Source organism: Rhamphochromis sp. 'chilingali' (genome assembly GCF_963969265.1).
Source record: "Rhamphochromis sp. 'chilingali' genome assembly, chromosome: 9".
NCBI classification, from domain to species: Eukaryota; Metazoa; Chordata; class Actinopteri; order Cichliformes; family Cichlidae; genus Rhamphochromis; species Rhamphochromis sp. 'chilingali'.
In genome coordinates, this window is record NC_137936.1 from 17,779,805 (window position 1) to 17,791,869 (window position 12,065).

Consider the following 12,065-nt stretch of genomic DNA (forward strand, 5'->3'; position numbering starts at 1 on the left):
TGCTGTTTACGCGGCTTAGCTGCACGACAGTCGTGCTCCACAAAAATGACTTCTGTAATGAGATTTCTGAGCTCTATAGTAAATATATTATGCATTCCACTTCACCTGATTCACGCCGTCGGCCTGTCCGGAATATACAAGCGTATTTTCCCAATTTGTATAAATCGGATGGCGAAATCGTACAATAAGAAGATGCACGATAAAAAGAAGGATTTGTTTTGCGTTTTGCCAGAGTTCAAGAAGGCTGGCGGGCAGCTCACAATTTTGGAGATTGGCTGCGGCACAGGTGCAAATTTTGAGTTTTATCCGCCTGGTAGCAGATTGATCTGTACCGACCCCAACCCGCACTTTGAGAAATATCTGACAGAAACTATGGCCAAGAACGATCACCTGAGATATGAGAGATTTGTGGTGGCGTCGGGGGAGGACCTGAGGGCAGTGGAGGACGACTCGATAGATGTTGTAGTCTGTACCCTGGTGCTCTGCTCTGTGGACGACGTGAGCCAAACCCTGCGAGAGGCACACCGCATACTGCGACCAGTGAGTGGGCTTTGCAGCAATTACTTCAGACTGAATCGAGTCCATATTAAACACTGATTGGCAGCCATGCTGTTTATGTTATTATTTGTGCTGCTTCTCTTGGGGGAGAAGAAGACGCTTCGTATCCTAAGAGTCTGTCGTTGTCTAGAGTCAATATATTTTCATGAAAGTTATAATTGTCGAAGTGTTCTCTATCGCTTTAACAATTGTGAGCTTTAGGACACGTGATCGTGATAAGCGGGTACTGCCACCTTCTCTTGGTGGATTTTACTGCCTTCCAGCTGTGGTTCTGCATCAATCAGTAAAAGTTGAAGAGTCATCAAGAAAACAACTGCAGTGTTCACGCTTTAAAAAGTTTATCATCATTTTCTGTTTGATTGTACAACATAAACATTACTTAAATTTATTAGAGACCACCTGTTATATCCAACAGCAATACTGAAATCAGTTCTTAGTTTCCAATATCAGTCCAATAGGCACTAAGTCACTAGATGGACAGTAATAGCACTTTGTACCATGCACCTTTTTAATCTGTCTCCAGTTTAAGGCATTTAGGTCTGTTTTATGGGATTCCATATTAATTTAAAGCAATATTAATTAAATTATTAGATCATTATAGTGCATATATTTCTTAAGAATATTGTTTTATACATTACATTTTTAATTTATTGGATATGTGTGAAAAGCAATTTTCCTTGATCAAGAGGAAGACGCCCAATTTCCATGGATGTGTCAGATGCAGTGAGGTATTTTGTTTAACATAAAAAGCGATTTCCTGCATTTTGCAAGAAACGAATGCCAAAAACTGATTGCACCTTTGATCTCATGACAGGAATGTTGTTTCAGGCTGAGAATGACTTGGAGTAATTAATTAGAGATATGTTTGACAGGCCAACAAGTCATTTACACACAGTTTAAATACTGGCAAAGTGACTTTTACATGTATTTTACAAAAGTTCTTTACTTTAACAGTAAATAACTGTATTTTGGCATCTTATTAAAAAACAAATTGATGTTGTTGACCATTTTATCTATGTATTTATTTATTTTAACACAGTTTTTTTTCTCCTCCTCTTACCTCATGTAGTGTATTTTCGTTGTTTTTCCTATCAGCCTACCTTTCTGACATGTCTCCCCAATGTGATGTTTGTGTAAAGTTGGTCAGAAGGTTCCTTTGTGAGTGCGCATGCGCCATTAGCGTGCTGCCTGCTGTAACCCCTAATTTCCCTCGGGATGAATAAAGTATTCTGATTCTGATTCTAAATTTGAAGAGTTCCTGGATTAGAACAATAATTGCATTTAGCATTGAAAATAACATTTTGATTAAAGAGTTTGTACTAGTGGATTAACCATTACAGAAAGATTAAACCAGTGATTTTGGTAGTTGCTAGTATTGTTAATTTAGGCACTTGTGGCACTTGTAGGAGGTTAAAAATGTACACATCCCATTGAGACATGCTACAACATATAAAACAACACTGGTTAGAAGTTCTTGAATGGTAGGCTAAAACTCCTTATTGTTAAAATCCTGCATAAACATTTCACAAGGGTAATACTGGCAGCCATATTTTTCACATTACTACAAAGCATTGTGTGTCCAATGTAGGCTGTAAATTTCACTTCATGCTTGTATTAATAATTTTTTGAACAGGAAAAATAAGTTTAATGCTTGTAAGTACGGTGCTGTGAAAAAGTATTTGCCCTGCCTGAATCCTTATGTTTTTGCATATTTCTCACACTTACATGTTTGAAATCATTGAACAATTCATCAAAAATGTAATACTGGGCAAAGGTCATCCAAGTAAATGCAAAATGCAGTTTTTAAATGATGATTTCATTTATTAAGGGTTAAAAAGTTATCCAAACCTACCTGGCCCTATATGAAAAAGTAATCACTCCCTAAACCTGGTAACTGGTTTTTCCACCCTTGACAACAAGAACTGTTATCAAGTGTTTGTGATAACTGGAATCAGTCTTTCACATGTCTGTGGAGGAATTCTAGGCAACTCTTGTGTTTTAATTCAGCTACACTGAAGGGTTTTTGAGCATGAATGGCTGTTTATGGCTATGTCAAAGGATCTCAAACTTATTTCACTCTAGACTTTGGCTAGGCCACGCCAAAACCATCATTTCTTTTTTTTGAGCCATTCAGAGGTGGACTTGCTAGTGTTTCGGATTATCGTCCTGCTGCATAATCCAAATAACCTTGAGATTTAGGACATGAATTGATGGCCGCACAGTCTTAGGGATCTTTTTCAGTAAACAAATTTCTCAGTCTTTAGATGATGTTCTGTTTTTTGTTTTTTTTCTGTCCTCCTGGATGAGACATTGATGTTTTCTTCGAGTGATTTTGGTAGGCTGGCCACAGATACAAAAGCTCACCACTGTTTTGGTTGGTTGTGTTTTTTTGTTGGGGATGTATTTTTTCTGTTTATCAATTTGTGTGTTCTGTAGTAGATCTTAAGACGAAATGAGCGCCTACGTGTTTGCCAGTTAAACTATTAATTTACCACTCATTACCCAATATTGACACACTTTATAGTTTACATGTTAAATCTTTGTCGTGCAGGGTGGAGCCTTCTTCTTCTTAGAGCACGTAGCTGGTGACACCTCGACTTGGACGTACTTCTTTCAGCACGTTCTCCAGCCTTTGTGGTACTACTTCGGTGACGGATGTTGGATCGTCCGGGAAACATGGAAATATGTGGAGGACGCCGGATTCTCTGATCTCAAACTAAGACACATTGAAGCGCCACTCTTCTTCATAATAAAACCTCACATCTCGGGCTATGCTGTCAAATAAATTCAGTCTGATTGTCTTTTTAGGGAGCCCCCCACCCCCTTCCAAAACACACAGACACACACAACCAGCTTCTGAATACGCTGAGCATTAACTGCCTTTTTCCTCTCCTATCATGTGACCACCAGTAATAGAAACCACCAGTCACCTTAATACTATTTTTTTATTAGAGTGAGCCATTAGTGTTGTACAAAAAAGATGAACACTAAAAAGACAACCTTACATAGACAGCACACAACTCTAATTTTGAATCCAGCTAAAGTGACAAATACATTGTGGTGTTTCATCCTCCATTCCTCATTCCCAAATTGCTTGCCGGGAAAAAAATTGTCTTAGTGTTTGTGAGCTATGGGGATTGATTCGTACCTTTTGTGATTAAAATCAGATAAAATTTATATTTTTTGCTGTTATTTAGGTGACTGTGTCAAAACAGCAGCAATTAAAAGTCTTTATCCCACTGAGTTTGTTTTCTTTCAAAGATTGGGAGGAACTTGGTGTTGCTTTCACTCTCATGTAGGCTGCACTGCATTTCCAGCACCTCCTGGTGTCAATGAGAGGCGTTGGTCACGTGTTAAAGATTATAATCTTTTGAGCTTCTTAAATCGTTCATCTTCAGGTGCCACAGCAAAGTTTCAGGTAAGCTCGGTGAGAAATGAAGGTTTGTCTAATGAAATTATGCAGACTGCTTTGTTCAGCCTTGAGTCTGCCCTTGCACGCAATGCAGGTCATAGGGCTGCGTGGCATGTACAAACGCCTTTTTCCCTTGCTCGCCTACAATGTGACATTTTCATACAACGACAAAATGCACAGAGTCAAGAGGGAGCTTTTCCGAAACATGGCCAAATTTGCAGATACCGATGGCACCCTCCGCCTGCTGGAGATCGGGTGCGGCAGCGGAGCTAACTTCAAGTTTTACCCTCACGGCTGCACGGTGATCTGCACTGACCCCAACCCGCACTTCGAGAAGTACCTGCGGATGAGCATGGACGCAAACCAGCATCTGACTTACGACAAGTTTATGTGCGTCTCCGGGGAGGACATGCGGGGAGTACGGGACGGCTCTGCGGACGTTGTTGTCTGCACCTTAGTCCTGTGCTCTGTCAGCAATGTGCAGCAGGTCCTGCAGGAGGCCCGGCGCGTTCTCAGAACAGTAAGTAACGTCTCGGTGCTGCCTTCAGGCTCAGTAGGATTTATTTTATTTGCTGCTAACGCGCATGAATGGCATTGTAGTCGGTTACATGAGGTCGGCTAGTAAATTCATTATGTGGCATTAAACACACTCGGTGTGTTATTACCACCATTTCCCGGCTTCTTGTAGAGCAGTGGACAACATATCCAATTTAACTGAGTCTTATTTACATCGCGTTACATCAGAACAACAACCTACTCTCAACATGCTTTACATCAGATGAGCCCCAGGCACTTGGCAACAGTGAGAAGGAAAAACTCCCTTTTAACAGGAGGAAACCTCTGGCAAAACCAGGTTCAGGGAGGAACAGCCATCTGCCACAACGGGTTGGGGTAATTTTAACCCAGAAATCATCTTATGCAATGAATCTGGTTAAAATATATCACCAGCTGCTTAAAAAGTATTTGGCCCCAACTTCCGCCAATATGAAAAGCTAGGGCTAGAGACTGGGTAAATATCTGTAGCTCTAGAAGCCCTTCTTCCAGAAGTACTCAACATGTAGTATAGTCAGTGGCATCTCAAGTGATGAAATGAAATGAAGCCATTCTACAAAGTATTAGACTGGTTTCTCTGTGAAGTATCTACTTATGCAGATTTTGCATCATCTGTGGTTGACCCACTGAAGGTGATATTTTACCTGAACCTCACACGTCTTGCATGGCATTTGAACAACTCTGTTAAATATTTTAAGTTAAAATATGCAAAAGACCGCACTTTTAAAGTAGACTTCTTTTTCCCTTTATGCTTGTCAAGAATATTTTTTACTGTTAGCAAATCCTAAAATATCTGATAGATGTATGACTCCAATGGAGTCCAATGGTTATACTGGAATCGCCACACCCCTTCTTTGTCACACTTCATCTAGTTTGAACCAGTATCAGCCAGAAAGTCAGCCCCAGTGTATGTATAACCAGCATTACACAACCACACATGAACACAATGTAATCTTTTTTGCTGACTGTGTTTCAGGGTGGCGCCTTCTACTTTTTGGAACATGTTGTCTCAGATTCTTCATCCTGGACATACTTTTTGCAGTATGTGTTTGAGCCTCTCTGGTGCTTTCTCGGGGATGGATGCATGATTACCAGAGCAACATGGAAAGATATAGAGGTAGCTGGTTTTTCCGAGCTTAACTTGAGACACATTGATGCTCCAGATGTCAGTTTGATGATCAGGCCACACATCATGGGATATTGTATTAAATGACGGCATGGTGGACTGTGGAGTTTATATTAAAACATTCAGGTTATACAGTGACATACATCCTAAAGCAACACTTGTAATGGCCTGTCCAGAGTTCACATATGAATTTCAAACTACTAGTTGAGGTCCAAGTTCAGGCTGGAGGTTTATTTTGAAAGGCAGCCCATCTGAGTGCACACAAGTTTAAAATTCTGAAAAAAACCTGAAATTATTTTCATTCATCCCTGTAATTATAACAGATCTGCTTACATTTTTATTGCAATACATTAGCCACACTACATAAATTGAGTGAAAATATATTTATTTACACAATCAGCAACATTTCATTTACTGTTTTGTTCTCCTTTCCCTTCCCTCCCATGATGTATATAATAAATATTACCTGGACACTGTGCTTTTTTTTCCCTGATTGTCTAAGGAACGGCCATAAAACACCCAAACAAACCACACTTAATTTTGTTTGTTTCCTTTCTCTCTTACCTTTTATATTGCATTGCACAAATATAAGGAATGACAATTGTAACATCTCCGTATAGGGAAATGAGGGGAAATGCTGGTTCATAAAATAAACAAAATATGTCTGTGTAGTAATTATATAGTCAAATTTCTGCAGATGTTGTTTAAGAAAAAAAAATCCAACAGCAAAGTTAAAAAAAAAACAAGAAAAAAAGGAAAGGGATACATTTAGAAACTGAGACTCAACATTAAAGCTCACAATTTCACATCTCCCATTATTAAAAATGTACACAACTATAAATGTTATAGCATTAGCATTTTTTAAAAACAGCAGGTGGAAAAATGGCCAATTTGTATTTTTTTCCCGAGTAAATGTCACTGCTATAAGTCACTTTTTTTTATATATATCAAACAGAGTAAAAAAACAAAACAAAAAACAAAACCCTGTAGAATCTCAGCCTGAAATGAAGTGTTCCCAGAAACCCCATCACGTCCAAATGGCTGAGGTGCACCACTGTCACACTACGTCCCAATCCATGAACATTATTCACACAGGTTAACCTGTTTTAACACAATAAAGATCTTTTAATGTTTTGAGTTCTTCAATCAGAGTCTTGTTTTGGTTCTCGAGAACAGCTACGCGGTTTTCCAGGCATTTAACATATTCCTTTTTCTTCCGTCGACATTCACGGGCTGCCTCTCTGAAAACAGGAAAAAAAAAAGTGTTTCACAATGTGCACTATAAACTTATTGATACGGTGATAGAGGATTTTGTCCAATCCCTACCTCCCCAACTATAACTATAACCATAAAATGAATGTACACAAAGTCAAAGCACCTGGGGCATTTTCACACCTATAGATTGTTTTTTCGGGTCCAAATCAGTTGATGATTTTGTAAACTTATAGCTTTTTCATACAACTTGTTAAAGCTTCCCCATCCAGGCGGAATATGAGACCTTGTTTTACTCACAAATACACTGTGGATTTACCTGTTTTTTGCGAGCCTAATTTCTCTTTTCATTGTTGGATCATCAGTTTTAGTCTGGGACAGTCCCACAGGAGACGTCATAACTACAGTCTGAGGCAAGGAAGTGGATGTGGGTGCTGTGCGGATCTGGTACGTCTGCACTTCTCCTCCTGCACCTGTGTGGAACAATAGTCAAAGAATTACAACTGGAAAAACAAGAGTTTTGCATGCAGGCATGAGTTAAGATGCTTGATCAGTAATTACTTCTCAGTTGACCAGAACTATGTACAGTGGTATAGTCCAACAAGACATATGTTACTTCACTTGGCACACACGAGGAATTCTTGTGTTCACCTGAAATTTGAATTATTACTGCTCGGGTTTTTTGGCCTTTTTTCTACCCCTCTTATTTCAAAAGATTTCAAACCTATGTGACTCAACTAGCAGTTTGGGTTTGTTTTTCAAATAAACAATAATTAGACTGAAAAATAAAAAGACATCTTGTTGGAAGTAAGATGGTTCTTATAAAGAACCTTACAAGCTGTATTTGGCAAGTTACTACACACATACCACTGAGCAGATAAAATCTAAGAATGTAAAGATTTTCAGACACAAGGCCACTACACAATATGCTGCATGGTAGGTAAGTATTTAGTGTAGTATGTGTGTTTTTCCATATTCTACTGGTCCGTGGTATGTACTACAGGATGTTGGAGTAAGCTCCAGGAAGACTTGTGACTGGATTTACTTTTTTGATTGCCAATCCTACATTGTTCTTGTAGTCAGAGCCCCTTGATAAGGCACCGTCATCTGACCGGAACATGTTATGAGAGAGCATAATTTAGCTGAACACATTTAAGCTCACAAAAAAGTAATCAGGAAAAAACTGCTTGAAAACTCTGGCAAATTTTATTGACTCACCTTGTACAACAACCTGATTGCTAGGCACCAGTATCTGCTGTCCATCGGGTGTCTGGGCATACTGAAGGATGGTGGTGCTTGACTGGGCTCCACCAGAGTTGGCCATGGTGACAGCCTGAAGTCCCTGAATGCCTTCGGACCCTGGAGATGCCAGCTGGATTGTGCCATTTGCAGCTATGGTAACTAGAAAAAAATTACACAAAGAGTATTAGAAGCTGGTAAAGCAAAAGTAAAAGTTACATTTTTTGTGAGTAGCTCAAGTACTACAAAAATTCTAACTTTCAGTATAGCGCTCCATGTATATAGAGCTCTTTTCCATATATATATATTTTACATTTCAAGGCAATTCTTAATTTTGCAATTCTTAATTTCGCAAGTCAGCGAGAAAGATTTTGTAGGTTCTCCTTTCAAGTATAACCGAAGGGAAAAGCTCTTACTGTACTGGCCGCTGCTGGTCTGGTAGATTGGTGTGGTTGGTACTGTAACACCCGTAACTCCTGTGGATGTGGGACTGCTGTCCTTTCCCTCAATGTGTGCCACTTCCTCTGCTGAAAGGTCATTCAGGATTTTTCTATAATGTGAAAAAATGACAGTTCCTGAATTGTTGTTTATTAAACAAGAACTGGGTTTTCAGTTTCTTTTTGTTTGTTTGTTTTCCTTACCGATATGAAGGCCGCCTCGCCAGTATTTCTCTGGTTTTTTGAGTTGCTGCTCCACTGTCTGATGAATCCTGTGAGTCTTCACTGTCTGTACCCAGGGCCTTGAAAGTAGGTGGTCAATTATGATATAAAAACAATTTAAGCAAAAGGTCCATTTGAAAATAAAATAAATACAGAGCTGAGAAAAGCAGCCGGTCTTACATGTGTATTTTGCCCCTGAGGGGACTGAATGACTGATGACTGTGCAGACTGGATCACACCCTGAACCTGAAACTGACCACCAGGCAGCTGCACAACAGCTACAGGAGAACCACCCAGTGACATCTGGAAAAAAAACACAGAAAAGTTCTAAATGTCAAAAAACTGTATGTTTGACATAGTAGCTTGGTGTCAGTGAGTGTGTGTGTGTGTGTGTATACATACACACAAGTGTGCTCCGAACTTTTGAGAACAACAGAAATATTAATAAGGATATAAGGAAATTTTCACTCAAATTTACACACAACATACTTTTTATTTTTGCCATATTTAGCCACGAAGCTTCCTGTGGCACGCCGGTGTAGTTTTAGTAGAGGTAAATTCGTCTTTAATTGTTCACAAAAGCTTTTCCCCTCCCTTTTTTAAAAGACATTCAGTAGCAAGGGCAATATCCAATTAGTATGACTAAAAATAACAAACTATAAAAGGATATCTTAAGAAAAATTATCTTTAAAATTATTATTTATAAACCCGACAAGCTGATAACAATATGATTCCACATAGTTGCTTTTTGTCACATGTAAGTCTTCATTTATCCTCATTTGGACACCATGTACTTTAAGTGGATAGTTCATAGATATTGTGACCTTAATAGTACTACAGATATGAATTGAAACAGCTTTATGAAATAAGAAGCAAGATTAAGCCAAGCAGACTTACTACACTACAACCTAGAATGTATTTGGTTTTTTCGTTTCAATTTTTCTTTAATCCATTTTAAGTAAACAAATTTAAGGTGTGTGACAGCAAGAGTTGAAAACAAAAAACTTCATGAATGAACCTAAACATGAAGCTGTAACAAAAGGTCAGATATGCGCTTTCAGCCTGGCATTCATAAGTGGCCTTGTATTATCAGCAGTGCGAGAGCAGCTGTAGTATAGCAGTGATACTTCTTAATGCATTTTGAATCTATTAGTTACCTGGTGGCCTATCTGTGAGAACTGAGAGGTTGTGATGGTAGTGGGAATGGTTGCAGTCTGTGACTCAATGCCATTGCTGACCTGCTGTACTTCTTCCATAGTAACTGGGAAGAAATAAGTCATTACCGTTTCATAGTGGCGCTAGTGTTAACAACAACTTTCTGTGGCGGGGTGGTACGCCTGTGACATGTTGTAACCAATCCGCTGTGGCCTTCTCTGCTTCTTTTCCTCTACTACTTAACACCATTAATACAATCACTGTGAAGAATATATGAGCGGTCAAATCACAGTTTATTTAATTATTCTGCAGTTTAAAAAACATGAATTACAGCCAACTAAAAAAACAACTTCCTCTTTGGTTAGGTCGCGCTAGCCCAAATGCAACTAACGTTGCAAAGGAGTTACGAAACATGCCTAGGCCCGACAGTCAACAGTTTCAACTTTTTTTTCTTTATTCATTTATTGCTAATTTTACAATGTGCAACTTCCATCCCAAGCAAACGTTTTCGGGTGAAATAAAAGCTCCTCACTGCTAGAATGATCTAGATCACTAAGGTTACACTTGCTAGTTAACGGTAGCTAACGTACAGTAAAACGGATGTTGAGCAGTTTAAATCTTATAAATCGATTTCATAGCAACATCCGAGGCAAGTTTCTCTCCTCCGATTCAAAGGATGGACAAGCTTTTGTCTGAATGAGCAAGTATGTGCAACTCTGTCACTGGCACGCAAGTTACCGCGTCAACAGACGTCAGCGATACGGGGAGCCATTAAGCTAACTACACCTTCCCTTTTCGTAAAACGGCGAGGAGTTGACGAAGTAGCAGCCGCCATTACCGCCACAGCCGAGCAGACAGCCACACGAGCACAAAATTGCCGCTCAGGCAGCTGAAATTTACCTTTTCAAATGCAGAGAAGCTGCTCTCGCTCACAGCGTGGACTTCCTGCGATTTGGGTATAGACCTTTGATCAAAAAAAGTAATCCTAAAAGTACTTAGCACCGAAGGCTAAAAGGCTAAAAACATAAAGATGTCAGCTAAAAAAATCGCTGACCACTTTTTTCCCAAAGGAAATGGGCGGTGCTGCTAAAGCAAAGACGCATTACGTAACAGTTTCTTTAGGCTTTGTGATTGGTGAGAAGAGTTTGAACAACTAGTAAACACAGAGAAATGAAAAGTTTACTTCATTATGTTTTCAGGGAATAAAGACAATTCTGACTATTCGAGCTGCAACATTTTCTGAGATGTTGACTTGAAGAAGGTTCATTTAAACGGATCAAAGAATGACAGGTGTGAAATGCTCTATCTGTGGACAGCCTCCTGACACATCTTCTCATTTGTTTTTGTCTTCATGTTAATGGTTAATATAGTTGACAACATTTTCTCTGATTCTTCTCTAGTTGTTGCTGATTATGCATTTTATATTATTCATGTAGTGCAGGTTCTTGCCACGTTCTATGCATTCTCAAATCAAAATTTGCACACAAAAGGCCAATTTTTTTTCTTGCTTTTAATGAGACAACAAACTCAACTATCTATGATATTACACACACACACACACACACACACACACACACACACATATATATATATATATATATATATATATATATATATATATATATATATATATATATATGACTTTGTGCAGAGCATTCAAGACTAAATGTTTGCAACTTTTTAATGTCGTCCTTCTGTCCTTTTGAGTTTGATATCTAATTTGATTTTTCTTTTTATGATTCTGTCCTGATTTGATGATGCTAGTGTCTTCTTAGTTATTTTTGTTTTTTAATTATGTTTTAAATAGAAGTTGTAATTTTTTTACTATATCTATGTGATTTAGTAATCGATTGGGGCGATCGTGGCTCAAGAGTTGGGAGTTCGCCTTATAATCGGAAAGTTGCCGGTTCGAGCCCCGGCTTGGACAGTCTCGGTCGTTGTGTCCTTGGGCAAGACACTTCACCCGTTGCCTACTGGTGGTGGTCAGAGGGCCCGGTGGCGCCAGTGTCCGGCAGCCTTGCCTCTGTCAGTGCGCCCCAGGGTGGCTGTGGCTACAATGTAGCTTGCCATCACGAATGGGTGGATGACTGGATATGTAAAGCGCTTTGGGGTCCTTAGGGACTAGTAAAGCGCTATATAAATACAGGCCTTT

At 39.2% G+C, this 12,065-nt stretch overlaps 3 protein-coding genes across 3 annotated transcripts; 2 read left to right on the forward strand and 1 right to left on the reverse strand.

Moving 5' to 3' along the window:
- Positions 1–3,756, forward strand: LOC308403345 (thiol S-methyltransferase TMT1A-like). The gene is made up of 2 exons (XM_080892670.1): positions 1–540; positions 3,110–3,756. The coding sequence occupies exons 1-2, from the start codon at positions 46–48 to the stop codon at positions 3,341–3,343; spliced, it is 729 nt and encodes a 242-aa protein (XP_080748796.1). The 5' UTR covers positions 1–45; the 3' UTR covers positions 3,344–3,756.
- Positions 3,757–3,955: 199 nt separating this feature from the next.
- LOC308403344 (thiol S-methyltransferase TMT1A-like) lies at positions 3,956–5,878 on the forward strand. The gene is made up of 2 exons (XM_080892669.1): positions 3,956–4,490; positions 5,499–5,878. Exons 1-2 carry the CDS (start codon positions 3,993–3,995, stop codon positions 5,733–5,735), a joined length of 735 nt encoding a protein of 244 aa, XP_080748795.1. The 5' UTR covers positions 3,956–3,992; the 3' UTR covers positions 5,736–5,878.
- A 138-nt stretch (positions 5,879–6,016) lies between these two features.
- atf1 (activating transcription factor 1) lies at positions 6,017–10,993 on the reverse strand. Its single transcript, XM_080892668.1, has 7 exons — positions 10,814–10,993; positions 8,939–9,061; positions 8,741–8,838; positions 8,516–8,649; positions 8,079–8,261; positions 7,180–7,333; positions 6,017–6,889 (listed from the first exon to the last, which is right to left on the reverse strand). The coding sequence occupies exons 2-7, from the start codon at positions 9,059–9,061 to the stop codon at positions 6,745–6,747; spliced, it is 837 nt and encodes a 278-aa protein (XP_080748794.1). The 5' UTR covers positions 10,814–10,993; the 3' UTR covers positions 6,017–6,744.
- Between the last annotated feature and the right edge of the window lie 1,072 nt (positions 10,994–12,065).